This window comes from Ochotona curzoniae, unplaced genomic scaffold, assembly GCF_017591425.1.
Source record: "Ochotona curzoniae isolate NIBS_2020 unplaced genomic scaffold, NIBS_Ocur_1.0 scaffold_4701, whole genome shotgun sequence".
NCBI lineage: Eukaryota > Metazoa > Chordata > Mammalia > Lagomorpha > Ochotonidae > Ochotona > Ochotona curzoniae.
In genome coordinates, this window is record NW_024467122.1 from 31,142,171 (window position 1) to 31,167,660 (window position 25,490).

A 25,490-nucleotide genomic window follows, 5' to 3' on the forward strand; every position below is an offset into this window, starting at 1 on the left:
CAAGGGATGCCCACAGGGGATACTGGTTATAGGCTGATTAACTCGCTGTGCCACTAGCTGGTTCTAACCGAGACAGCTTTTAACACTCAAGCAGGAGGCCATTTAATTCTGTTATTTCACTTGCTAACCCTGCATGGAGTTCTTCAAGGAAGCATGATATTGCCAGTTCATCTGCCGATAGAAAAATCTGGACATGTAGGGTGCATCTCTGTGGGGTTATCATTAGCCGGGTTTCCTATGAAGCTGTGATTTTCCTGCCCTTGACTTTCATGGGCCGCAGGCACCCATGACCATTAAGAGGTGGGCAAAGAGACACCTGTGTTGTGTTGAGGCTGTGCATGGAATGCATGGATTGTGTTGGTCTTTTTGGACATGTTTCGGGGGAGGGAAGAAAGGAGGGTGGTTCCAGACCTCAACTCACTGACGCTTGTCTCCCCACCCTCTTGTAGCCTGTTCATCTGCTGGGTGGATGGATCACAGCTGCACACGAATCCGTGTAACTGAAGCTAGTTTTCCCCGCGGCACCGGGTGCTGCACGCGGTAAGAGACCCATTGCACTCATGTCCCCTCCTGCCATCCTCCCCAGCGCAGAGGAATGCTCGAGGCACAACAAGCTATTGCACAAGCATTTCTTCTGCCAGCGCTCCTGCGACACGTGGTCACAGAGGCTGGGTCCCAAGTACATACCAACGCTCCGGCCCTTCAACGGCCGGGCGCTCTGGCCAAGACCGTTCTCCCGGCTCGCGTGGGCGCGGCCCGGGGCGGGGGTGAGGAGAGCAGCCGGGGAGGGAACCGGAGCCGCGAGGTGGCGGCCAGGCCAATGAGCGCCGGCGGGCGGGGCTCGCGGCGGCGACCGGGCGCGCGCGGGGCTGGGCGGGCCGCGGCTGACGCGCGGGGCCGGGCGGGCCAATGGGCGCGGGGTGGCGGACGGGCGGGCCTGCAGTCCGGGGGCTGGAGGACGCGAGCGGGCGGCGGGCCGGACAGACTGACGTGCGGCTGCATCGCGTAGGCGCATGGCGGGGATGGCGCTGGCGCGGGCCTGGAAACAGATGTCCTGGTTCTATTACCAGTACCTGCTGGTCACTGCGCTCTACATGCTGGAGCCCTGGGAGCGCACCGTGTTCAGTATCCTGCCTGGGAGGCGGGCGCGGGGGCCGGAATGGGGGCGCGGGCCGCTTCCTCCGGGGCCCCGGGGCCTGGCCCCACAGGAACCTGCCTTGGGGCGGTGGCTTGGGGGGGGGATCCCGGCGGAGCAGGGGGTGGGGAGGGACTGGGGCGCACGGAGATGGAAGGTGGGGAGGGGGGGGGGCGTCGCTGGTGCGATCAGGGGTGGCAAGCACTCCGGAGATCTGGGTTTGCTCGGAAAGTCACTAGATCCAAGGTAGAGGCGTCTTGATTTCTGGAGGAAATCCCTGAGGGCGATGTCTAATCGGGTGCGTCCTCGCCTCCACTTGGGCCGCGCCTGCCTTTGGTTCAGTCCCCTGTTCTGTGGGAGGCAGGGACCGGGCAAGTGGAGGAAGTCGCTCCCGTCTTGGACGCCTTTGACCTTTAACTGTCCCTGATTTAGCTGGTTTTGGTCCTAATAAGAATTCGAACCAGGTGGCCAGCTTTTTAACCAGGTTGTGAATTTGTGGCCAGGGCACCCCAAGTCAGTTTTGGAAACCATTTGAACTTTTTGTACCGTTTGGGCAGTTTAAAAAGTGTGTGTGTGTGTGTTTGTGTGTGTTTACGTGAATTCTTTGAGCAGCAGGTAGGAGCTGTGCCTGAAAGGGATTTTGTGGTTAGCTGTGGATAATGTTTGAGACTGGGTGGATAGTTAATGCATTCTTGTTAAGAGCTACTGAGTGATTACTGTAAGCAAAGCAACTGTGCTCAACATGGTGGTTGTATCTTAACCTCATCTGACTTTCACAACACCCCAGTTAATAACTCAGGTTGTAGAGAGGGACTCCTTGAAGTCAGCGATTTTGTTGTTATTGTTGCCAGTTGTCCATGTTGACATTCTTTGAGGATAGTCTTGCAGAATGAAAAGTGTTGATGAGATGTGACTAAAACCAAACGAGGGATCCAACATGAAGCAAATTCCTCACATACAGCTTTTTCCACATGCGGGCTCTCTCCTTTTTCTTGCGGGTTTGTTGGGAGTAACTCGCTTCAGAACTGCTTGGTTAAGGCATTCTTGGATTCTGGTGAGTGAGGTAATTTCATTCCAAGCTTTATCAAATGTGTTTGTGTTGAAATAGCAGAAGGTTGCACTCAAAGCTCTCTTTTGTTTCAGCACTTTTGAGGAATTTTGACTGCTTACAAAGCGTTGTGTTTATTTATTACAGTTGGCCTCTCTTCCTAGAGCTGGGACTTAAGAACTGGAATGCTTGTTTTGGTGTCGGGCTTTGAATATGACGCCTGCCCTGATTTCCTGCAACTTTTTTGGGAGTGGGGAGGGTAGCTGCAGTTTTAGTCACCCTCTAGTTTTTAAACATTGGGCCGTGTGAGGTCATGTCTTGTAAAATGTGTACGGAAGGAGAGTATGTTTGAAATTTCTTAATGGAAGCATGTAATCTTGGCTCACTTAAAACCATCTCAATTTAAACAATGGTGGAATAAATCAAAATGCTTTAAATCAGAGTTTGCATGTCGACTCCACTACTGGACTCGTGTAGCTTTTATACTTAGAAGCTTTTGTTGATGTGGATAAGTGCTACAATGTCAGTGGTGTTAAGGCTATTCTGTGTTATGCTGCAGTATACTATGTCTTATAAATACCTAGGCTTTTTTTGAGTACAGAGAAATAAATTGTTGAATAAAATATAGTACCTCTGTTGATTTTTTTTGCCTTTTTTGATTTCTCATTGTCTTATATGAGCAAATGACTTAAGAGAAATTCATGTTAGTGAGAAATGCAGCCACTGGTATCTAGTGTTACAGAATCTTTTTTTTTTTTTTTTAAATATTTGTTCCTTTAAAAACAGAACTATAGAGAGAAGAAATTCTCCACCTGCTGTTTATACCCCAAAAAACTGCAGCAGCAGGGCTGGACCAGGCCAAAGCCTGGAGCTCCCTGCAGGTCTCCTGCTTGGGTGGCAGGAACCCAAGCACTTGGGTCTTCATTCTGCTTCTGTGCCCCTTTGTTCTCCCTTTGTGGCTTTGAGAGAAGTCCTTCCAGACAGGAGTGCTTGCCAGTTGGCTACAAAATGGAAACAAACTGCTAATTAGTATTTTCCTCTTTACCATCAAGTGTTGAATTCATAGTGTTTCACTTCAACTTCGTTACTTTGTATTTATTTTCTTAGCGGATTTTCTTTCTTTATTTGAAAGGCAGAGTTACAAATATAGAGGGAGACCTCCCATTTCTTATTCATTCCTGTAATGGCAGTGGAGTCAGGCAGAAACTAGGAGCCTAGAACTCCATTTCACGGGGGTAGCAGGAGCCCAGGCATTTGGTCCATCCTCTCTTGCTTTCCCTGTTGTCTTAGCAGGGAACTGGATCAGAAATGGGACAGCCAGGACTCAAATGGCTCCTCTATGAAATACTGACTGGCCTTGTAGGCAGTGGTTAAGCCTCAAAACCAGGACCTCAAGTGGGTCATTTAACTATCCTGTAGTTTGGAATATAATTTGAGATTGAATCTTCCTTCTGGTTTGGAGAAGAACTAAATAAGGAAGTCCTGGTTTTTTTTTTTTTTTTTTTTTTTTTACTTAATTGGAAGTCTAACAGTGAAATGATTTGAATTTCATAAATTTGTTTAATGATTAGTAAACTTTGCCCAGCACCATTTTGTGGCCAGTTATATGATTTTAGAAAGACACTTTTCTCTAGCTTAAAATTATCCTGAACAGAATCATGACTGCTGTAAGCCAAAAATTTGATATAAGGGAAACTTATCTGTCTTGTTTCAATATTGGTCTTTGCATTAAAAGAAAGGAAACCTTGATATTAGTCTTTAATATCACTTTAAAAAAATATTATTGTTTATTTGAAAGAGCTACACACAGAGAGGGATATTCTATCTGCCAGTTCCCTCCCCAGATGGCTACAATGGCTGGGGCTGGGCAAGGCCAGGCCGAAACCAAGAACCAGAAGCTGCTTCTGGGTCTCTCATGTAAGTGCAGGGGCTGAAGACCCTGGGCCATCCTTTACTGCTTTTCCAGGCCACAAGCGGGGAGCTGGAAGGGAAGTGGAGCAGCCTAGACTCAGGGTTGAAACTGGATTCTGTATGGGATGCCAGCACCACAGATGGTTACTTAACCTACCATATCATGACAATAGCTCCTAAGCCGTAATGCCAGCCCCAATCTTAAGAAGGAAAATGCGTTAGATGACATCTCCCAGCTCCTTAAAAAATGTGAAATTTCTGTTTTAGGGAAAGCCGATAGCCTGCTATAACTATTACTCTGCATTTTCTAGGGACATTCTTGAACATGTACATGTATGTTTAGAAATTATTTGCTTCCTTATTTCTTACCAAGTCCAATAGCTATAAATTAGTTTAAGAAGCTGTAAGTTGATGAATATAAGCATTTTTATAAATTGTGATTTCAAAATGGAAATTTAAAATGTTTCTAAGGAAATTGGATTTATTGTATCAAGTCAGGAAGTTTGTAAATAGTTCTTGAAATATTGAGGTTTACAAATGGGTTTTAAGGATTGAATCCTAAATTTTCTCTTGTTGTCTGCTGTCATGCGAAATGATGTGTTAGCTTTTGTCCATCAGTATTTGAATTTTCCGAGTGCAGATATGGTTTCTGTATTACGAAGAAAAGCAGTGAGATAAGACGTTTGCATGAAAAGAAAAGGTAGCAATAAAAATCTTGCTAGCTAATATTAAAATGAAAGCAGAGAGAGGGAAGTCTACCATGAATAGGATCTTTGATTTTCTCTAGGGAAGGAAAGTTTTTAATTGTGCACCTTTTTACAATGTTTTAAAAGCTCCTTTCTCTTCCTGGCAGCCAAAGATGGGAAAGGAAAAGATTTGAGTTTTGTAACCAAATTTGTAACAAGTGAGACACTCCCTTTAAATCCTCATTGGATAACATTGTAACCATGCATATTGGGAAGAGGTCAACAAGTTAAAGATAGCCACTTAAAACAATTTGGATCCTTAGAATGTTATTTTAACTTTGCTTTAATTCAAAAAGTCGTATGAGTAATCACTGAATTAGCCACTTCTCTGCTGTGGCTTATGGTTCCATGACATTTTACAGTTTGCTTTATTTTAAGCAAAATGTGGGCAGGTTTCTCCCCACCCCCCTTTGTTTGTATTAGGAGTTAGTGTCTCCTTGAAAAGGTGTTCTCCCCAGGCCCCAGCCCCATAGCCTAGGGGCTAAAGGCCTCGCCTTGCTAGTACCTGTGTCGCATATGGACACCTGTTCTAATTCTAGTGGCCCCACTTTCCATCCAGCTCTCTGCCTGTGGCCTGGGAAAGCAGTTGAGAACAGCCCAAAGTCTTGGGACCTTGCACCTGTGTGGGAGACCTGGAAGAGGCTCCTGGCTCTTGGTTTCGAATTGGCGCAGTTCTGGCCATGGTGGCCACTTAGTGAGTGAATTAACAGATGGAAGATCTTCCTCTCTGTATATCTGACTTTCCAATAAGAAATAAATCTTAAAAAAAATAAAAGGAAAAAAAAAAAAAGAAAAAGGTGTTTTTCCCCCCTTCCAGAACACTCACTAGGTGCTCAAGAACTAGTTGTCCATATTTGGTCATTTTAAGTAATTACAGGAGTATTTTGAGGAAGGGTAGAAGACCTGCTTTTAAACCGCTTTTAGAATAGCTTTGAAGCTTTGTTGCTGCTGAACAGAATTTAGTTCTCCAAGAGAAATTGAAATTGGTAGGAATTACTATAGATTGGATGAATTGCTTTAATTTGTCGTGAAGTGATTAGCAATACATATATTGCTCTATCTACTCATTTGTAAATATGTGTGTTTGCGGAATTCTGTATTCCACAGTATTGCATTTCTTCAACACGTCAGATACTATTCTAGATACTGGGGTTACAACTGTGAATAACAGAGACAAAAATGTTTCTTCTCATGCCACCAGATAAATAGAGCAAGACAGACTCTTTAAGCTGTCAGAACTGTTCTGGGAGATCGTTTTCAGTTTTGGTTGGAGTGTCTGGGAGGGTACGTTTGGAGAGATAGACTGGAAGAGAATTCCAGTGGATCAAGTATTCCAGACAGAAGGCACAGTCTGCAGATGCCCCTGGGCAGAAGCAGTGTTCCAGGCCTGGGGAAAGAGCCGATGTGGCCTGAGCCAAGTGACGGCAGGGTGTGACTAGTGAACAAGGAGGTCAGGCCTCCTGAGCTCGTGGGCGTGGGATTTGAGAAGATGAAGGGAAGTGTCGATTCAAAGAGTAGATTCAAAGGTTAAAATCCACGAACGGCATCTCTATGACGTTTTAGTGTTTGATGAAGTCAGACAGTAAGCCATAAGATTATACACTTGACTGTGTGAGTTCTGCATTTGTGAATTCAACTGAGGATCAAAAGGCGGTTTTTAAAAATTGCCTGTGTACTAAACATGCACAGATCTTTTTCTTTGTCAGTATTCCATAAGTAATATAATACACCAATGATTTCTATAACCCATCTAGAGATGATGTTTCCTGTATGGGAGGATGTGCCATTATAGACAAATCCTGCCCTGTTTTATATAAGGGCCTTGAGCAGATGTTGGTAACAGAGAGCAGTCTGGAATCGATCCCTCACAGCAGCTGGTCAGTAACTAGTATTTTTCTCCATCAGATTTGATGGTGTTTTCCTTTTGAATGAAATAATATTAACAACCTCCTGAATAGTGTTGTGTCATGTGTTATGTGTCTTAAGTTCCTAAGCAGCTAGAGTTCATTTCTTCCTAGAGAACAATTTCAGGGGGGTTAGAATGTGCATATGTGTGTTCTTAGCAGGTTTGCTCCTGGTGAGTTCAGCTGAGAGAGCAGCAAACACTTTGGGCTGTAGGAGGAGCACGGTGGGCTGGGCATGCTCAGGAGGACTTGTGGGGAGGTGTATGTGAATGGTTTTTAATTTTTTCCCCAGGTACAGAAGGTGCAGATCAGCATGCAAGTGTATTGGGATGCCAGGTAGGCAGGTCTGACTGTCTGGAGCCATTTTCTAAGGCAAACTAGGAAGAAAACAAAAATTGTAAAGTATGGTAAGGCCTTCTACTCTTCAAATGAATGCACTGGCCTTCCAGGTGTCTGTGTTCTGCATCCTGGGTTCCCCAATTGTGGATTACAAAGGGGCATGCTGATGGTCTTCTTGCCCTCCTGCCTGAACCATCCCATGATCATCAGGGTCAGTAGTTCCTGTGACTTTCTTGAGACACTTGGAGTATGTGGTTAATATGTTGTTTAAAAAAAATTTTAAAAAAATCCCTTCATTTGAAAGGCAGGGTTATGAATAAATCTACCATTTTCTGGTTTGCTCCCTAAATGACTACAATATCCCAGGGCTGGACCAAGCTGAAGCCAGGAACTGGGAGCTTTTTCCAGGTCTACCACATGAATGCAGGGGCCTGAGCAGTTGGGCCACCTTCTGCTGCTTTCCCAGGTGCGTTAGCAGGAAGCTGCATCAAAAGTGGAGCAGCTGGGACATGAACTGGGTGCTCAACGGAATGTCAGTGTTGCAGACATTGGCTTAACCTGCTACACGGTGGCTCCAGCCCCCTAAATGTATTAATAAATATTTTGATGTTTTGTGGTTTGTTGAAATCAAAGTGTTTTATATGTGAAAGAGAGGTGTTTGAGGGATGTATTTTTCTGTGCTACCTTAGCAGGTACTTATTATTGATTGGTATGATTATGATTGAATTAGTGTTTGCCAGTTTGTCATATATTTTCTAAAGAAATTCAGCGAACACAACATAGCTGCTGAAGAAAAGCCCTGTATTTGGCCGGTGGGCACTTTCTGGTCGTCACAGGCTCCTTGCCTTTGGCACAGTCCCTTGAGTTATTCTATAAAGGGAATTATTAAAACCCTAATTCACCAGAGCCTTCTACTAGACCTTTTCCTTAATGAGCTTCCCTTTTGAAGAATATATATAATATCGTCTGAGGCTTTAAATAGACTTCCAATAAGAAGCAGCGTGTGATTTGATAATTAGGCAGAATTCTCAATGTCAGGAGAAAGTTGCTTCTCAAAGTAAACTCAGTAAGTAAGCTTAATGCCTTTTAGAAGATTCCTATCAAGCTATTTGGAAGCAAAATGTGATTTTGGAATAACCTTGAGATACCCTAAACATATTGCATTATCTTAAAACTTATGTGGGGAAAAAAATTCCGCAATCTTTTGTCTTTTTTGCATCTTGTGCCGTTCCCATTAACCTTCCCTTTGTAGAAATGAATGCTGCTTTCTGTTATCAGGGAAGGTGAGGTGGGAGGAAGGGAGGCAGGGATAATTGCAAGTGGTGAATTAATAACTTGGCAATCCTCCAGCCCACTGGCCTTCAGATTTCATTTGTGTGCCTCCTAAGAGAAAGAACAGCATGGTCTGTACATCCTCGTGCTTGTTTCACGTGGCATGTGAAATCTCAGTTGATTTACGTAGTTACAAAGGTTTCAGTTTCTTGGTTTTCATACAAATATTTTTAATACTGTATTTTTTGTTGAAGCTTAAAAAAAATCATATATATTTTTTCAGCCACACAATCAACAGAAAATGTTCATCATATAACCCGCCTGGCAAAGAAAGCCAGTTCCATTGTGGAGCCAGACAAAAATCTGATGGCTGCCTGTCAGAGGAAGCTCAGTGCCAATTTTACTCGTCCGAAAATATAAACTCTTCTATTGCTGTCTCAGTTTATTGGATGGATAGAAAGATGAGTCTGGTACTAGGCCAGAAGTTGGTTACCTGAATGAAAGTATAAGGCAAGTTAGTTATTATCCTTTTGTGTGGTGACCCAAAGGTTATTTTATCCCTAGAGAAATGCACACTTGTAAGATTCAGGAAGTAATGTGGGAGAAGCCATAGACCAAGGGGGATGGGAAGGAGAACTAGCCGATCGCCGTGAGCCGATCACAGTTCTCATCCAGCTCAGCTTGTGGCAATGCCCAGTAGGTACAGAGGATGCGTAAATGGGTGCAGTGAGATAAATGGGTTCCTCATCTGTCAATCCTGATCTGCAAAGCCCTCTTGTTACCCCCAGGGCTCCTGTGTCCTAGTTGGAAAAGAGCTGCTTTTATCTGTTTTACACTGCCTTTATGGGTGGCTATGATAGAATGCTAGAATATTCCTCATCTGTTCTTGGGATATAATTTTTGTTTCACCACAGCAGCTTCTGGGAAATGTCGAGGATAATGAAAACCAGGCTTCACAAGAACTAGGTCTGTGCCAGGACAGACAGAGGAAGTTTTAGGTGGCTTGTGACATTTGTGGAATGACCACACACTAACATGTTGTGGGGTTCCAGCTAGGAACCACACACTAATAACCTTGCAGGATTCTCAACCAGAGATGAGTCAGTGGGGACAACGGCGGGGCTTGCTCTGTTGCATATATATGTGTTTGTTCTGGAAGATTTTCAAAATAATGGGATTTATGGAAAAATTATAAGGATGCAAACTGCTCAAAACCTATGCAACTTAGTATGTAAACACTAGTAAAAGCCATAGGCATCTTGGGACGTCATTTATATGGCTCGGGCAGGGAGCTCAGTGTGGCTGGAAGCTGCTCCAGGGGCATATTCTAAATGCATGGACAAAGTGGATGGGAATGCTGGTGGTAGGTGCCGATGTCATTCAGGTAGTGTGGCTAATGTTGTGGCTGTGTGGTCTGCTACCGCTAGCTGAGAGCTGTGTGAGACTTCAGTGTGTCCCTCTGGAGAGGGAGCTGGGGTGCACATGTTCATTTCTCATTTTCTTTCTTTTTTTTTTTTTTTAAAGATTTATTTATTTTGTTACAAAGTCAGATATACAGAGAGGAGGAGAGACAGAGAGGAAGATCTTCTGTCTGCTGATTCACTCCCCAAGTGAGCGCAATGGCCAATGCTATGCCAATCTGAAGCTAGGAGCCTCTTCCGGGTCTCCCACACAGGTACAGGGTCCCAAGACTTTGGGCCGTTCTCGACTGCTTTCCCAGGCCACAAGCAGGGAGCTGGATGGGAAGTGGAGCTGCTGGGATTAGAACCAGCACCCTTATGGGATCCTGGTGTGTTCCAGGTGAGGACTTCAGCCACTAGGCCACACTGCTGGGCCTGGGACTTGAAATTTTCGTGAAGGGGATAGACATCCTGATGGATACGGGTGTACATCTGTTCATAACCTTGGTGTTGTGCATCAGGACGACAGATCATTTCCAGGATTTCAATTCAGAGTGAAAATTTTTCAGTTCATGGTCATTGTTTATTGGAGAAACCTGTTGCTTTGTTTTTGCTGTGTTCTTTTAAGATTTCTAATCAATATGTTTGAGGGAGAGTGAGTGTGAGGTGACTCCTGTCTCCTGATTCACCTCCCGACTCTCCTTTCTCAATACAGTGGCACCAGCTAGGCCAAAGCCAGAAACCAGGAACTCAATCCAGGTCTCCCATGTGTGGTTAACTCATTACTGCCAGGCTGTGCATTAGCAGGAACCTGGAGTCAGGAGCAGGGCTGGCTGTGGAACCTAGGAACTCTGGGATGTGGGCATCTTAGCCAGTGTTAACTACAGGGCCAAATGCTCACTCCCTTTATTTTAAAAAAAAAAGTTCTTACTTTATTTTATTTAATAGAAATAGAGAGACAGGAGGAGATCATATATCTGCTGATTTACCTACCAAATTTCCACAACAGCCAATGCTGAGCCAGACTGAAACCAGGAGCCCCGAATCCCATCCAGGTCTCCTTGCAGGTGGCAAGGATGCAGGTACCTGGGCCATAATCTGTTTTCTTTTCAGGTGTATTTTCAAGAACCTGGGATAGAAACAGAGTAGCTAGGACTCCAGTCAGCAGCTTAATAAAAGGATGTGGATGGTCTCAGCTTGGTGGCTTAACCCCCATGCCATGGTGCCCATCAAATTATAGTTTCTAAAAAGCAATGTCCTCACTTGGATTTGTATAACCAACATGTTACAGAGAGCTCAGAGAATGGATTTTGCTTGCTAGACCCTGACTTCTGATGCTGATATGATAACCTCTGAAACTGACCCAACAGTATCAGATCACTTCACATGCATAGAACTGTGGCATTGTCAGTTTCCACTTGCTTTACCTTAATGCAATTGGAAAAGTATCAAGAGATAGCTGGCTATTGGCATTTTTAACTGGTGACAATCGCTCCCCCCCCCCCCTTTTTTTTTTAAGTCAAGGGGAGAATAAAACTACAGTAATACAGCAATAAGGAGTTCTTGTTTGGAGCTTCAAGCATGAGCCAGCATTTGCTTTCGCTGAGCATTGGTTGCTGTTGAGTGACTAGCCTCTGACAACTGTCAAATGCTGTTTTCTTTGTTAAGGTAGTTCCTTTAAATAAAGCAGACTTACCAAAATGTTTGAGTTTTTCTAAGAATGAGTAGCATTTTAGAATTGGTTTAATGAAAGGCATTTGAATAACACTAGATTGGATTGGTTCGAATGTCATTTTAGCTTTGCCAGTGACCAGGAGAGAGATGTGAAACATGGAGTAGTGAGGGAGAGTTAAATTATACCCGGTAGAACAAAAGTCTCCTGCTCTCTTCCCAGCGAGTGGTGGCAATAGGTCTTTGATCAATGTCGGTTTGAACTGTGCAGATCCGTTTCTATGGGGACTATTTGGAGATTCATGACAATTTGAAAAACTCAGATGAACCATGTAGCCTAGGAGTATCAAGAAAGTTGAGAAAAACATCACGCTAGTCTGTTTACTAGCATGTAATATACATTGATTATTTTATGAAGTTGCCATTTGCTTGGATGAACACAAACACAGGTTGTACATGGAGACAACAGTTGAGGGAAATGTGAGGATGCAATATAAAATCTCAACTGTCTAGAATTACCTCGAGAACATGCTGGGCTACCATAATTCTGTAGCCACCTCCTTTTGTTATTGTGGTGAGCCCAGGGCTTATGAGTATCCGTGATGTTAATTACCTCCACTGACCAGGTCTTTCCAGGAAACTGCATTTCTCTGTAATAGGTGATCTCTTGAGGCTGGTGTGTGTTCACTGTTGAAAATACATACTCAAAAAATGTGCTCATTGATTGTGTGTGTTATGAATGAGGCTTCTGGTCAGACTGTCAGTAGCTGCATTTTGGAAAATGAAAAGCTACACAAGGATTTTTGACTGTGCAGGGGTTGTACCCTTAAACTCTGGTGTTCAAAGGTCAGCTGCACTACTTTGGAGTTAAGCTAAGGCTTGGTGGATTGGTTACTCAGCTGGTCAAATGCAGAGTAACTGCTAGGCAGGCAGTGTTAGCTGCTGTGATCTTCTGAAGTACTGTCTTCAAAACATTTCCTCTCTTTGTTACAGAACTTCTGTTTTCAGTGGCTGGGATAGGGGCTGGAGATGGTGCTTCTGTGGGCAAAAGACAAAACACTTTCTTTTTCCCTATCATTTGTTGGGGGGGAAACAACAAACAAAACAGAGATAGGCAAGGATATGGTTTCACCATCTGTTTGCTTTTATAGCCACTGAGCCCATAAAATATTTATGCTATGTCCAAGTTATAAACAACCTCTCATTGTTCATTCAGCCCTTGAACAAACATTTGTCTTTAGTGCCTGCATACATCCTGGCATATTATCTGCTCAGGTCTGGGATGATTTATGAAAAGCCTGCTTTATCAAACAGTGTACTACAGCAGGACACAAAGACACTTACTCATAAGCGCTTAAAATTCTGTGGTAGAGGGCCCTGCATGGTAGCCTAGGTAGCTGAAGTCCCCACCTTGCATGCCCTGGGATCCCATATGGGCACCGGTTCTAAGCCTGGCAGCCCTACTTCCCATCCAGCTCCCTGCTTCTGGTCTGGGAAAGCAGTCGAGAGGATGGCCCAAAGCCTTGGGACCCTGCACCTGTGTGGCAGAACTGGAAGAGGCTCCTGGGTTCAGATTGGCTCAGCTCCGGCCGTTGTAGCCACTTGGGGAGTGAATCAGCAGACAGAAGATCTTCCTCTTTGTCTCTTCCTCTCTGTATATATGACTTTCCAATAAAAAAATAGAATAGAATAAATCACCTACCTCATAGGATATGATGATGTCAAGTTCCTCACTGTAGGCCTTACCCTTGTGTGGAGCCCAGTAGGTGCTGTCCCATCAGAATACGAGCCTTCTTGTGCCTGGAGGCTTGAGGGCTTCTGGTCTTAATCCTGGCTGTTAGGGACAGGAGGAGCATACAGATTTGGAAGGTTCTAGATGCTCTGGTGATTTGGGAAAGTGCCAGGGCACTGATGGGCTCTGCCTGGTCAGTGAGGGCCTGGGGAAGCCTGGAGCTTCAGTCAGGTATGATAACTGGGTAGTCAGCCGTCAGCCTGGGTTGCGAAGAAGCAGGGGAGAGTGCCTGGGCCATTTCCCAACCTGACCCCTGTGAGGTTCCTTCTGGGAACTCCCCTCATTAGTTACTAGGAACGCCTGGCACCCTCACTTGTCTACGTACAGACCTTTGTCTCATCTGTGTATTTCTTCGCTTTTTAAAGTTTAATCAGTTCCAGTTATCTAAGTAATGAAGTCATCAATTCTCTTTCTGAGAAATTAGATTGTATAGATCAGGTAGCCTTACTCAGCTACCAACTTCTCTCCCCTCAACCTGCCACTGTACTTCCATCTGAAGTCTTATACTCTTATGTACGTAAGTTTGTTGGAAACAGCTTTTGATGCAGATGGCTTATTGAATTGTTTATTCCATTTGCTTGCTTTGCCTAATAATACTGTTTTAGAGACCCACTCATGTTGCTAGGTTGTAGATCAATCCCTTTTCTATAATTGCTGTAGAGATCCATCATATGACCCTACTGTGCTTTACCTGTCCCTGGCTGCTGTGGAAATTAAGGCTGTTTTTAGTTTTTCCTATTAAAGAATAAGATGCAGGACTTATATATATATATATATATTAATATTTATATAGATTTATTATATATTAAATAAATCTTTATGACTTCTCTCCACCATAGAGTAGAGCGATAGAGGTAGGTAGATAAATATCTTATAGCTGCTGGTTCACTGCGAATGTCTTGGAACAGCTGGGCTGACCCAGGAACTCCATCTGGGTCTCCTGACTGTATGGCACAGACCCAAGTGCTTGAGCCAGCATCTTCTACCTTCCCAGGTGGATTAGCAGGGTGCTGTATATCGGAGTGGAGCAACTGATCACTGAGTTGCCACTTCAATATGGGATGTTGGCATTGCAAATTGCAGCTTAATTTGCTGTGTCACAATACCAGCCCCTAGATACTCCATTCTTTAGTTTTGAGGTTATTTTGTTGTAGCCTAGACAGAACCCCACTCTAGAGTATAGATCTGATTAATTTGTGTCCAGCTGTGGATACCTAAATGAGTTATATAAGAAAATAGATTACTCTGCAATTTTGTATATTACCTGCCAATATATGTGAATCATGTAAGACCAGTTGATTTTTTAAAAAGTTTTTTTCTTTGTGTATGTATGAATTTATGTGTCTGTCTCAAACACCAGACTACTTTACAAAGTTCATGGAAAGTTGGAATTAAATTATCAGTTTATTTTGGTACAGATATGTTTGGAATCTGTATTGTTTTTTGGGTAATACTCATTTCCTACAAACAGATTGAAGATCCTTCATAATATGATTTCAGATTTTTACCCCCCCCCAAATAAAGTTACGCTTCACTGCCATTTTCCCTTGAGCTTTTTGCAGTGTCTACACAGAGGATTTGCCTTAAGGTTGTTTGAGAGGTGCTGCTTAAATGTCTTCTCCGAACAAATGGGATCCAAAAATGTGAGATGAAGAAAGAGATCTCAGCTTGTGAAGGAACTCAAGCCCGAGGAAGTGGTGACATCCTAGGATTACATGATATATTAATAACAAATTAGTAGCTAGGTCATCTTAGGTGATTCCCAGTCCTAGAGCTGACTCATGATGTCAAGCGCTTAAACCTCCAAGAACAGTTCTAGTAAGGATTATATTCTATTGCAAAACAAATTTGATTCTCAGCTTTCATGTTAATCCTGTAGGATAGGTAATACGCTTCTGCATTTTATAGATGAGGAAGAGAATGGTGATCAGAGGTTTACTGATGCAAAGGATGGTAGAGTGAAAGGCTGAAACCAGAGTCTCCTCCGGTGCCGTGCTGTTTCTGGTACGCTTTCCTTTTGCTTCGGAAGTTATCAAGGGTCCTTTAAGCCTGGAGAGGTTTGTAATCAGATGAGATGGATTGAGAATTCCACTTAAGGACAAGGTTGGGCAGTGGCAGCTATAAATGCTAAACAGTATAGCTGTAGCTCTGTGGGTGAAAATGATCCTAAGGAGATGAAGGTCGCATATTTCCCCCACCCTTGCAGCTGTCATGATAAACCTTGTGCCTTCAGGTGTCCATAGTGACTTCTTTTGATGATGCTGAACATTTACACCAGGGAGTTTGAAGCTCAGTGCACTGGAGCTATTTCAACTTCATGGCTGGAACTGCTTCCATGGAGTTTTCAGGAAGCTACTTGAAAAGAAATTGCCATCTTTTTGTGTTTTCTTTAAGCTAATAAAGTTCCTCCTAGTTCTCTACTTGTTCACTTAGTGTGTGTCATGGTGTCATTAGCTCAACTTTATTATTTAAGGTGCATTTTCAGAGTGATTTTGAAATCTAATTGATAAAAAATTTGCTTTTGCTTTTTATTATGATTTTGGAAATAAAGGAAATGGGATCAGAGTATAAAGAGGTTTTTTTTTTTTTGAGGGTGGGGCACACAGGGTGAAAGTTAACTCTGGGAGTGAAGGGTTAGGTTAAGGTTTTTACTTTGCCTTTTTAAAGATTAATTTATTATTATTTTAAATTGGAAAGGCAGATATACAGAGAGAGAAGGGGAGACAGAGAGGAAGATCTTTCTGTCTGCTGATTCACTCCTCAAGTGGCTGCAACAGCTGGAGCTGTGCCAATACAAAGCCAGGAGCTAGGAGCTTCTTCTGGGTCTCCCATGTAAGTGCAGGGTCCCAAGGCTTTGGGCCATCCTCTCAACTGCTTTCCCAGACCACAAGCAGAGAGCTGGTTGGGAAGTGGGGCAGCAAGAATATGTACCAGTGCCCATATGGGATTCCAGAGCATGCAAGGTGAGAAGGTTAGCTACTAGGCTATACTGTGTTGGGCCCGCATTTTGCTTTGTTTTTGCAGTTAATAGTGTAAGTTGGGATTTGCACCTAGGTCTTAGTGATTTTTTGGTAATTTTCTACATGCCCTTGCTTGAATGAATAGTTATTTATCATTGACAGAGAAGAGTTTCTATTTTTTTTTTCAAATAATGTTCTTTTTAACATATTTTATTTCAAAAGCAAAGTGACCTAGCGAAGAAGAAGGAGAAAGATCCTCTGCCGACTGATTCACTCCCTACAACAGCTGGGTCAGGGCCAACTGAAGTTAGCATCCAGGAACACCATCTAGGTGCTCAATTGCTTGATTCAGTTACTTGAATCCTTGAGCTTCATCTGCTGCTTCCCAGGCACATCAGCAGGGAGCTGGATTTAAAGTGGAGCAGGGGCCTGGCACTGTAGCCTAGTGGCTAAAATCTTTGCCTTACATGCTCTGGGATCCCATATGGGGCACCAATTCGTATCCCTGCTGCCCCTCTTTCAATCCAGCTTCCTGATTGTGGCCTGGGAAATCAGTTGAGGATAACACATAGCCTTGCTATGCTGCACCCACGTGGGAGATCCAGAAAGAAGCTCCTGGTTTCAGGTTGGCTCAGCTCTGACCTTTGAGGTCACTTGGGGAATGAATCACTGGATCGAGCTTTCTGTCACTCCTTCTCTCTGTAGATCTACCTTTCCAATACAAAGAAATAAATCTTAGAAAAAAGAAAAAGTAGTAAAAGTTGTGCTACCAAGGAGCTGAAGAAATATACTGCACGTGGATCTGAAGCCTGCTTTAAAGCTCTTCTCGGTTCATTCTCCGTCTCAACCCCACGAAATAATTACTCTGCTGAAATTAGCATGCATCTTTTTTTAAAACGAATTTTATTTTGTGTATATGTGTCCAAATATAGTGTTGTGTATAGTCTTGGGACTTAGTACCTTGGATTTTAACCAGACGGAAACTTTTGCAAGTTTTGATAAAGTTCTTGCTTCACCTAGAAAAAGAGAAATCAAGATTTAGTATGCAGACACAAGCTTGCAAAGCTTGGCAATTTACTTGTTCACACAACTGAGTTTAAGTTTCAGATTCTTGTCTTACAGTAATTTCCATTAAGCTAATCTATGCATGTTCCTTCACTGATACATGTATCATAGTAAACTGAAGAATTATAGTGCTAAAAAGACTATTTGACATAATTATTTAAATAATTATTTTATAGCAGTCACTCCTCTTCTGAGCTGTACTTGAGCTAGGGGCATAAAGGTTAGTATTATTTCATTTTTATTTGCTTGGCATATGCATTTATAAGATTTTATGTAAAAGCCATGAAAATCTAAGAAGTGTTCTTCAGTTCAGTATTGCCTGGTTTTAAAAAATGACCCTGACATGTTTTTTTGTCTTCTATAGCCATGATCAAGTTTGTCAGACACAATAATGTGTGGAAAGTGCTACACAAAGTCCCACAGCGAATCTGGAAGCGAATGAGTTTTCAAATATTTGTTGTCTTGAAACAATGTGAGTGAATGAGACACACACACACAGAGAGGAGATATTGTCCATTAGTTATTTTATTCCCCTAATGCTCACAATGGCCTAGGCTGGGCCAGGCTAAAAGTGGAAGCCAAGAATTTCATCCAGCTCTCCCACATGAGTGATAGCATCTTCTACTGCTTTCCTAGGGGGCATTTGCAGGAAGCTGAATTGCAAGTGGAGCAGCCGGGACTCAAGTGGGTGCTGTTAAGAGAGGCTGGCATCACTGGTGACAGCATAAACCACTGTGCCATAACATTGGTTTGAAATGAAAGTTTCACGAGGAATTTTTCAGTAAATACTTATTCAATATGTGTTTTGTCAGATGCTTGAGATATAAAAATAATCAGACATTTTCCCTTGTTTAAGGAGTTGAGCATCCGTGTGAGGTAAATATATCTACACGAAGGTAACCTCAAGTGATAAAGCACTATATTATATGAATAAGGAACTTTGTGGTTATTATGGAGTAATTTTTTTTTTTTTTTGGCTAGGAAGTTGGAATAAGATGGGAGGGTATGAATGCTAGGGAAAGCATGCAAGAAGAGTTAATAGAACTGTAAGAATTGGGTTTTACTAGGGGAATAGAACTTTTCAGGTATATATTATAGTATAATGGTTAAGAAATGCATATTTGGAGTTCAACGGCTTTGATTTGGAACTGGTTCCATTGCCTGCTTACTCAGACATTGGGGAGGTTCCTTGAACTTGATAAAGTGCTTAATTAACACAGTGCCAGACACTTTAGACATTTACAAAATGAAAGCTGATACTATGTGTTATAATTCATAGTGTTACTAAATGATAAGCAAAGCCAGAGCAGGAAGAAAGTAAAGGATGCTTTCTGAGACTCAGGCAGCATGGCTGCAGGTAGGGTGTCTGTATATGGAGGGCTAGTTGGGAGGCCTGGGAAGTCAACAGCCAAGTGGTACAGTAGGTGAAGTTGGTCTCGCTCGGATCCCTTGGCTAGCTGATGAACCTGTCACTCAGTGGTGATTGTTGTCTGGTAGTGCTTACAGCTGCCTGGTCAAAGTGTCCGTCTTGAGCAGGCGGATTTTTTCCTTATCCCTCCTTGCAGTCGGTTATTGCTAGATGAGGGGGTGCGAAAGGCGAGACCCCTTCCTGCTAAGTGGAACAGCTCATGCTCCACAGTGCCCTGTGGGGAAGCAAGCAGCTGTTTTCCCCTGCCCTTGTCTACTCCTCTGCTCTCCAGCTCCTAAAACTCCCCCAGGAAATAACTTTGCACAAGAAACCTTGTCTCGGTCACACAACTCATATCTACTTCTAGGGACCCTGATTTCAAACAGGCACTTGGGCTGGACTGGAAAGGCCCTCGAATGCTTGCCTTAGGTCTCTAAGTGCTCTCCTGTGGGCGTTGGGCAGCCTAAAGCGTAAAGAAAGGGTCACCCTAGTAAAGAACAGGAAGTGGTTTTTACAGGATCTAAATAAGGAATGATTAATGTTTCTATCATTCATCATTGATTAGAGGTTGAGATAGAAGAGTGGTTTGTACAGGTTGAGAAAAAAAACTGAAACGCCTTAGATAATCTATTTTGAGAAGGACACAAAGAAGCGTCTAGACTGGATAACTAGGCAAACAGCGTTAACTAAAATAAGAGGAAGAGGTGGATTTGTGGCTGGTGTTTTGGCATCGCAGGATAAACCTTCACATGTGCAGCTGGCATCTCTTATGAGTGCTGTTTCGAAGCTTGGCTGCTCTACTCCTGATCAGCTCACTACGGATGCTCCTGGGAAAGCAGTGAAGGGTGGCCGCGGTGCTTGGGCCACTGCACCCACGTAGAAGACCTGAAACAAACTCTGGGTTCCTGGCTTTGGTATGGTCCAGTGGGTATTTGGGGAGTGAGTCTAGTAGATGGAAGATCTCTGTCTGCCTGTCTTCCTGTCTCTGTAACTGCCTTTCACACAAATGAAAACTCTTCAGAAAAAAGAAAAGAAAAAAAAAAAAGAGAAGAGATAGTTTAGGGTGAAGTTAATGAGTTCAATTTTGACTGTTGTTTTGGGAGTTTCTTCTGGAATGTCATAGATAGAAATGTTCAGTAAGGAGTAGGAAATTGTCTGCATGTATATATACATATATATTTTTTTAAAGGAGTGGTTTTGCTTATGTGAAAGGCAGTGACAGAAACAAATACACACACAGATTTTTTTTTTTTTAATCTCTTGGTTTCTTTTGACCACAGTGTCTAGGGCTGGCCGGAACAAAGCCAAATGTTCAGAACTCCATCCGGGTCTTGCAGGTGGTTGTTGGGCCCAAGCACTTTGGCCATCTTTTGTTGCTTTCTCAGGTGCATTGTCAGGGAGCTGGATCTGAATTGGAATAGCCAAGGTTCGAACTGGCATTTACAGGTAGCTGACAGTGCAGCTAGAGGCTTAACTTACTGAGATACTGGCTGACCCAGTACAGATAATTTAAAAAATGTAAATTAAGGGCCCGGCGGTGTGGCCTAGTGGCTAAGGTCCTCGCCTTGAACGTGCCGGGATCCCAGCAGCTCCACTTCCTCTTATCTCTCCTTCTCTCTGTATATCTGACTTTGTAACAAAAATAAAATAAATCTTAAAAAAATAATAATAAAAATGTAAATTAAAAAAATGAGTATGGGAGATGTTGTGCCCATGTTTGCTGAATGAAGTGAATGAATTAGACCAGACTTGGTTTTCCTTACAGCCTTTAAAGAAAGCTTCCTATACGGCCCTGGGGAAGTCGGTCCATTTTTTCCCCAACCTCTGAGGAGTAATAGCCATCATAAACATTTCATGGGAAACTGTAAGGGTGAAGCAAGATAATGTGTGAAGGAGATGTGCCATCTAACCTGTTGTATAAATATTAGTCAGTAGTAAGTACATTGTTTACTTAAGCCATTTCTTCTCGTAAAAGAATGCAAGATTATAGAAACTGTATGTAGAACTGAAAGGCATGAGCAAAAGGAGAGAGGAAAAGAAAATGGTGGGGAGAGAAAGAAAATGAATTTAATGAATTTGGGATTCATATCCTAGTTTAGTTCAGAAGCAATTATTTCCCTTTGTGACTCCGCAAAACCAAAAGCCATTACATTGTGTGTTAGCAATATTTTGTGTGGTCTTATACGGAGTTCATCTTGCATATAAGGAGACTTCAAAAAAAATTGGGGAAAATGGAATTAGAAGTTTATTTTGTTTAAAAACATTTTTGAAACACATGTCCTTTTTTTTCGTATTTTGCATTTTCTGTAGACTTTTGGCAGACCCTCAAATGCAATTTGAATTCCTTTGAGAAAGAATGAGGAACACTGTGGAGAGAATGATTGTCGTTTAGGTTTTTAAAAAGACTTGACTTGAAGCTGTTGAAGACAGTAATGAGAATAAGACTTAATAATGATAATAATAAGTGGTAGTAGCAAGTGCTGTCATTTTAAGATTTATTTATTTTTAAGTCAGATATAGAGAGGGAAGGGGAGATGGAGAGGGAAGATGTTCTGTCCATTGATTCACTCCCCCAGTGACCACAATGGCTGGAACTGAGCTGATCCAAAGCCAGGAGCCAGGAGAGTCCTCGGGTTTCCCACATTGGTGCAGGGTCCCAAGGCCCCGGGGCTGTCCTCAGCTGCTTTCCCAGGCCACAAGCAGGGAGCTGGATGGGAAGCAGGGCTGCCAGGATTAAAATTGGCACCCATATGGGATCCTGGCACATACAAGGCGAGGACCTTAGCAGCTATGCTACCGTGCCAGGCCCAAGTGCTGTCATTTTATATGTCATTATAGTGTATGGTTGATTTTAATTTTGTCTGACTCCAGAGTCTATTCTTTTAATTACATTTGAGTAGAAAATTGAGTTACATATTATTGTTACTTAAGTTGGCATGCCTTTTACAGTAATCAAGTGCGATTTTATTCCTATACATTTGTTTATTCAACCGAACACTGTTACTTTCTTTTAAATAAAAATGATTTATTTATTTATTTTTATTGGAAAGGCAGATATACTTTAACTACTACGCTATCGCGCTGGGCCCACTCTTACTTTCTATGTTAATTTTAGACTAGATTTCTTCCACTATATTTGAGAAAATAAGGTTTGTCCTTTGGTAAAGATAAAAGTGTAGGAAAAAAACAACAACAACAACCTTTGAATGGGGGTTGACTTTGGGATGCCAGCTACCATCTGGGACACCTTGCATGTTGCCTGGGATAGAATTCTGCCTCTGTTTCTGATGCAACTTTTGCTACTCTACACTCTGGCAGGCAGCTCATGCTCCTAGGGATCGAGTCCTTGGATCCCTACAAACCAGGGGAGACCTCGCTGTGGCCTGTCCCAGATTGGCCGTTAACAGGTTTTGGGGTAATGAACCAGCAGATAGGAGATCATTTGCTCTCTGTCTCTGTTTCTATGCCTTTCAAGTAAATAAAAACAAACAAACAAACAAAAACCAGCAACTTAGCCTGGTTCTAGCTGTGATTGCTAATGGTTAGCATTGTTATTATTATTTTTTTTTAAATTTTAAAAGTCAGATATATATACATATACAAAGAAGAGGAGAGACAGGCAGGAAGATTGTCCGTCTGATGATTCACTCCCCAAGCAGCCGCAACGGCAGAGCTGAGAAGATCCGAAGCCAGGAACTTGGAGCCTCTTCCGGGTCTCCCACACAGGTGCAGGGTCCCAAAGCTTTGGGCCAACCTCAACTGCTTTCCCAGGCCACAAGCTTGGAGCTGGATGGAAAGTGGGGCCACCAGGATTAGAACCGGCACCCATATGGGATCCTGGCATGTGCAAGATGAGGACTTCAGCTGCTAGGCTACTGTGCTGGGCCCATTCTTGTTGTTATTAACCCTTTATCAGTACTTGATGTATGTGAATAACAACTGAGGAAATGGGACCTTCAACATGAAAGAGTTGTTGAGGGTGAGTGTTTGGCTTGGTAGTTATCTCTGCTTTGGGCACCTGCGTGGTGTCCTGGCTGCTGTGGGCATGTGTGGAATGAACCAGTAGGTGGAACAGCTCTTTGATTGTATCTCTGTTGCTCTAATAATTCTAACATTTAAAAAGATGTTGTTGGAAAAAACTGTGAATCAAGAAAAGTCACGCGCTTCCTTAACCAGATGAACACAGATTCCATGCTGGTGTCCGTCGTGGGAATGGCGCTGTACACGGGCTACGTGTTCATGCCTCAGCACATCATGGCAATCTTACACTACTTTGAGATCGTCCAGTGACCAGGATGTGACCCGAATCCAGAGCTTCCCTGGGGAAGAAGTTGGAATGAGACTTCATCCAATGTCGTAAAGAAACTACGGATGTCAACATAACCAACCTTACAAAGACTAAAATTCATGAGTAGAACAGGAAAAAATCATCCTGACTCATGTGTTGTGTTCTTTATTTTTAATTTTGAAAGAGGCTCTTGTATAGTAATTTTTGTCTATTTTAACATTGTACTCATTTGTACTTTGATATCAGTATTTTCTTAACCTTTGTGACTGTTTCAATATTACCCTGTGAAAGCTTTTCTTAATGTAACTTTGAGTACATTTTAATTGCCTTCTCTTTTTAAAACCCAAAGTCATTAGTTGGGCTCTACTGTTGTTGCTATTGTATGGCATATACGCCTGCCTGGATATATTTCTACTCTTGACCAAAGTTTTGTAAGAAACCACAACAGATTTGGGGCAAGGGAATGGGGTGGGGAGGATATTTTATTGAGAATTCCTTACAAAAGATATACCTGTAAGCTTGAACTCAGGAGTACAGTTTTAGCTATCTAGACTCAAAACAGCTTTTGCTTTCAAACTATTCCAGTGTTTCTTAACAACGAAAAGGAAACGATCTTGCTAAAGTTAAAATAAAGAACATTTCACCTTTTAAACTATTTAATTCTTATGTGGACTTGTTTCCAGAAAACATGATGAATCTTGTGGCGCAAGTTGGTTAAGGTAGCATTTGTAGGTAATGCTTACGTAACATGGAGTTTTTAACAGAAGGTAAATCGGGTTCCTCTGGGAGCCAGTATGAGCAGTGTACGTCCTTAAGTTTGATGTCGTGATTGTCATGGGTGCTGCAAATGCATTTGTACATTGAAATAAGATATGATGAAATGATTTATTGTTAAAAATTATATAAAAAAGCAAGTGTAAACTTGGTTAAAAATCCTTTCACTCTTTGTATTTTTTTTTTTTTAAAGATTTTTATTCCTTAAATGTAAAATGACTAATTTTTTTGGATGTAAACTCATTAAATTCAGAGAGAACAAAAATCAGCTGATATAATAGTATATCTTTTTCCTGGTGGTGATTGAATATTGGTCTAGTAATCAGATTTCAGAATGGATTGCAGTGGAGGACTAGATAAGCAGTAAGTATATCTTAAAAGTCTCTAAACATTAAAAATACTTGCTAGTTAAAAAATCAGGCATATATTTTAACATGCCTTCCAGCATAAATTTTGTCAACTTAAAAAAACATAGCTGTTTTGACCCTTCTTTCCCTTCTCCCAAAATATATATTAATTAATTGTTTGACATCACTGTAATACCTAAAAAATATTCTTTGATCATATACTCTTAAATTATCTTTCTGTATAACACTGATTTGTGATGGAATTTTCTATAGAGAGAATATAAAGATGACTCAGTTTTTTATTATTAGTATGACTAACAGATTTTTTTGAAAACAAATAATTTTAAAGGTATTTTTAAAATAATTTTTTTTAAGGCAGATGTACAGAGAAGATCTTATGTCTGCTGTTTCACTCTCTAAGTGGCTGCAACGGCCAGAGCTGAGCTGGTCCAAAGCCAGGAGCCTGGAGCTTCATCCTGGTCTCCCACACAGGTGCAGGGTTCCGTGGCTTTGGGCAGTCCTTGACTGCTTTCCCAGGCCACAAGTAGGGAGCTGGATGGGAAGCAGGGACACCAGGATATGAACTGACACCCATATGGGAAACTGACAGATGCAATACAAGGATTTAGCCACTTGGCTATCACCAGGCTCAAAGGTATTTTTATTTTTAATTGATACATAGTAATTGTGCATGTTTATGGGGTACAGTGAGACATTTTGATACATAGATCTAATGTGTAATGATGACATCAGGGTAACTCTCATACACTCAGACATTTGCTATTTCTTTATGTTGGGAACATTCAAAGTCCTCTTTAACCTTCTGAAACAGTTAATTATTGTCAGCCATAAGTATCCGATAGGGAGAATGGAAATTATTCCATCTGTCCACCTGTGTTCCTCTGACCATCCCCTCCCTGCCTTCCTTCCCAGGCTGCTGTAACCATTGTTGTCCCCTCTACTTCTGTGAGATCAACTTTTTATTTTCCAAGTATAAAGAGAACATGCAGTGGCTGCCTTTCTGTGAATGACTGGTTTCACTTAACATACTCCAGTGCCCTCCATGTTGCTACAAAGGACAGAATTCTTTTTTTTTTTTTTCTATTAGCCATAATGTGTTAGGACTAGATTTTTGAAGTATTTTCTAGTCCATAAGTCTTATTCTTTTTCTTTTAAAAATTATTATTTTTATTGTAAAGTCAGATACAAAGAGAGGAGGAGAGACAGAGAGGAAGATTTTCCGTCCGATGATTCACTCCCCAAGTGACCACAACGGCCGATGCTGAGCTAATCCGAAACCAGGAGCCAGGAGCTCTTCCGGGCATCTCATGAGGGTGCAGGGTCTCAAGGCTTTGGGCCGTCCTCGACTGCTTTCCCAGACCTCAAGCAGGGAGCTGGATGGGAAGTGGGGCTTCCGGGATTAGAACCAG

General features: G+C 42.4%; 1 protein-coding gene across 1 annotated transcript; it reads left to right on the forward strand.

The window, feature by feature from the left end:
• The first annotated feature begins 865 nt into the window (after positions 1-865).
• SPTSSA (serine palmitoyltransferase small subunit A) lies at positions 866-23,978 on the forward strand. The gene is made up of 2 exons (XM_040969252.1): positions 866-1,125; positions 22,838-23,978. Exons 1-2 carry the CDS (start codon positions 1,014-1,016, stop codon positions 22,939-22,941), a joined length of 216 nt encoding a protein of 71 aa, XP_040825186.1. The 5' UTR covers positions 866-1,013; the 3' UTR covers positions 22,942-23,978.
• Positions 23,979-25,490: the final 1,512 nt, after the last annotated feature.

Coding starts and splice junctions, on each gene's coding strand:
- SPTSSA (XM_040969252.1), top strand. CDS start 1,014: ATGGCGGGGATGGCGCTGGCGCGGGCCTGGAAACAGATGTCCTGGTTC. Junction 1,126..22,837: donor CTGGGAGCGCACCGTGTTCA/GTATCCTGCCTG, acceptor AGATGAACACAG/ATTCCATGCTGGTGTCCGTC.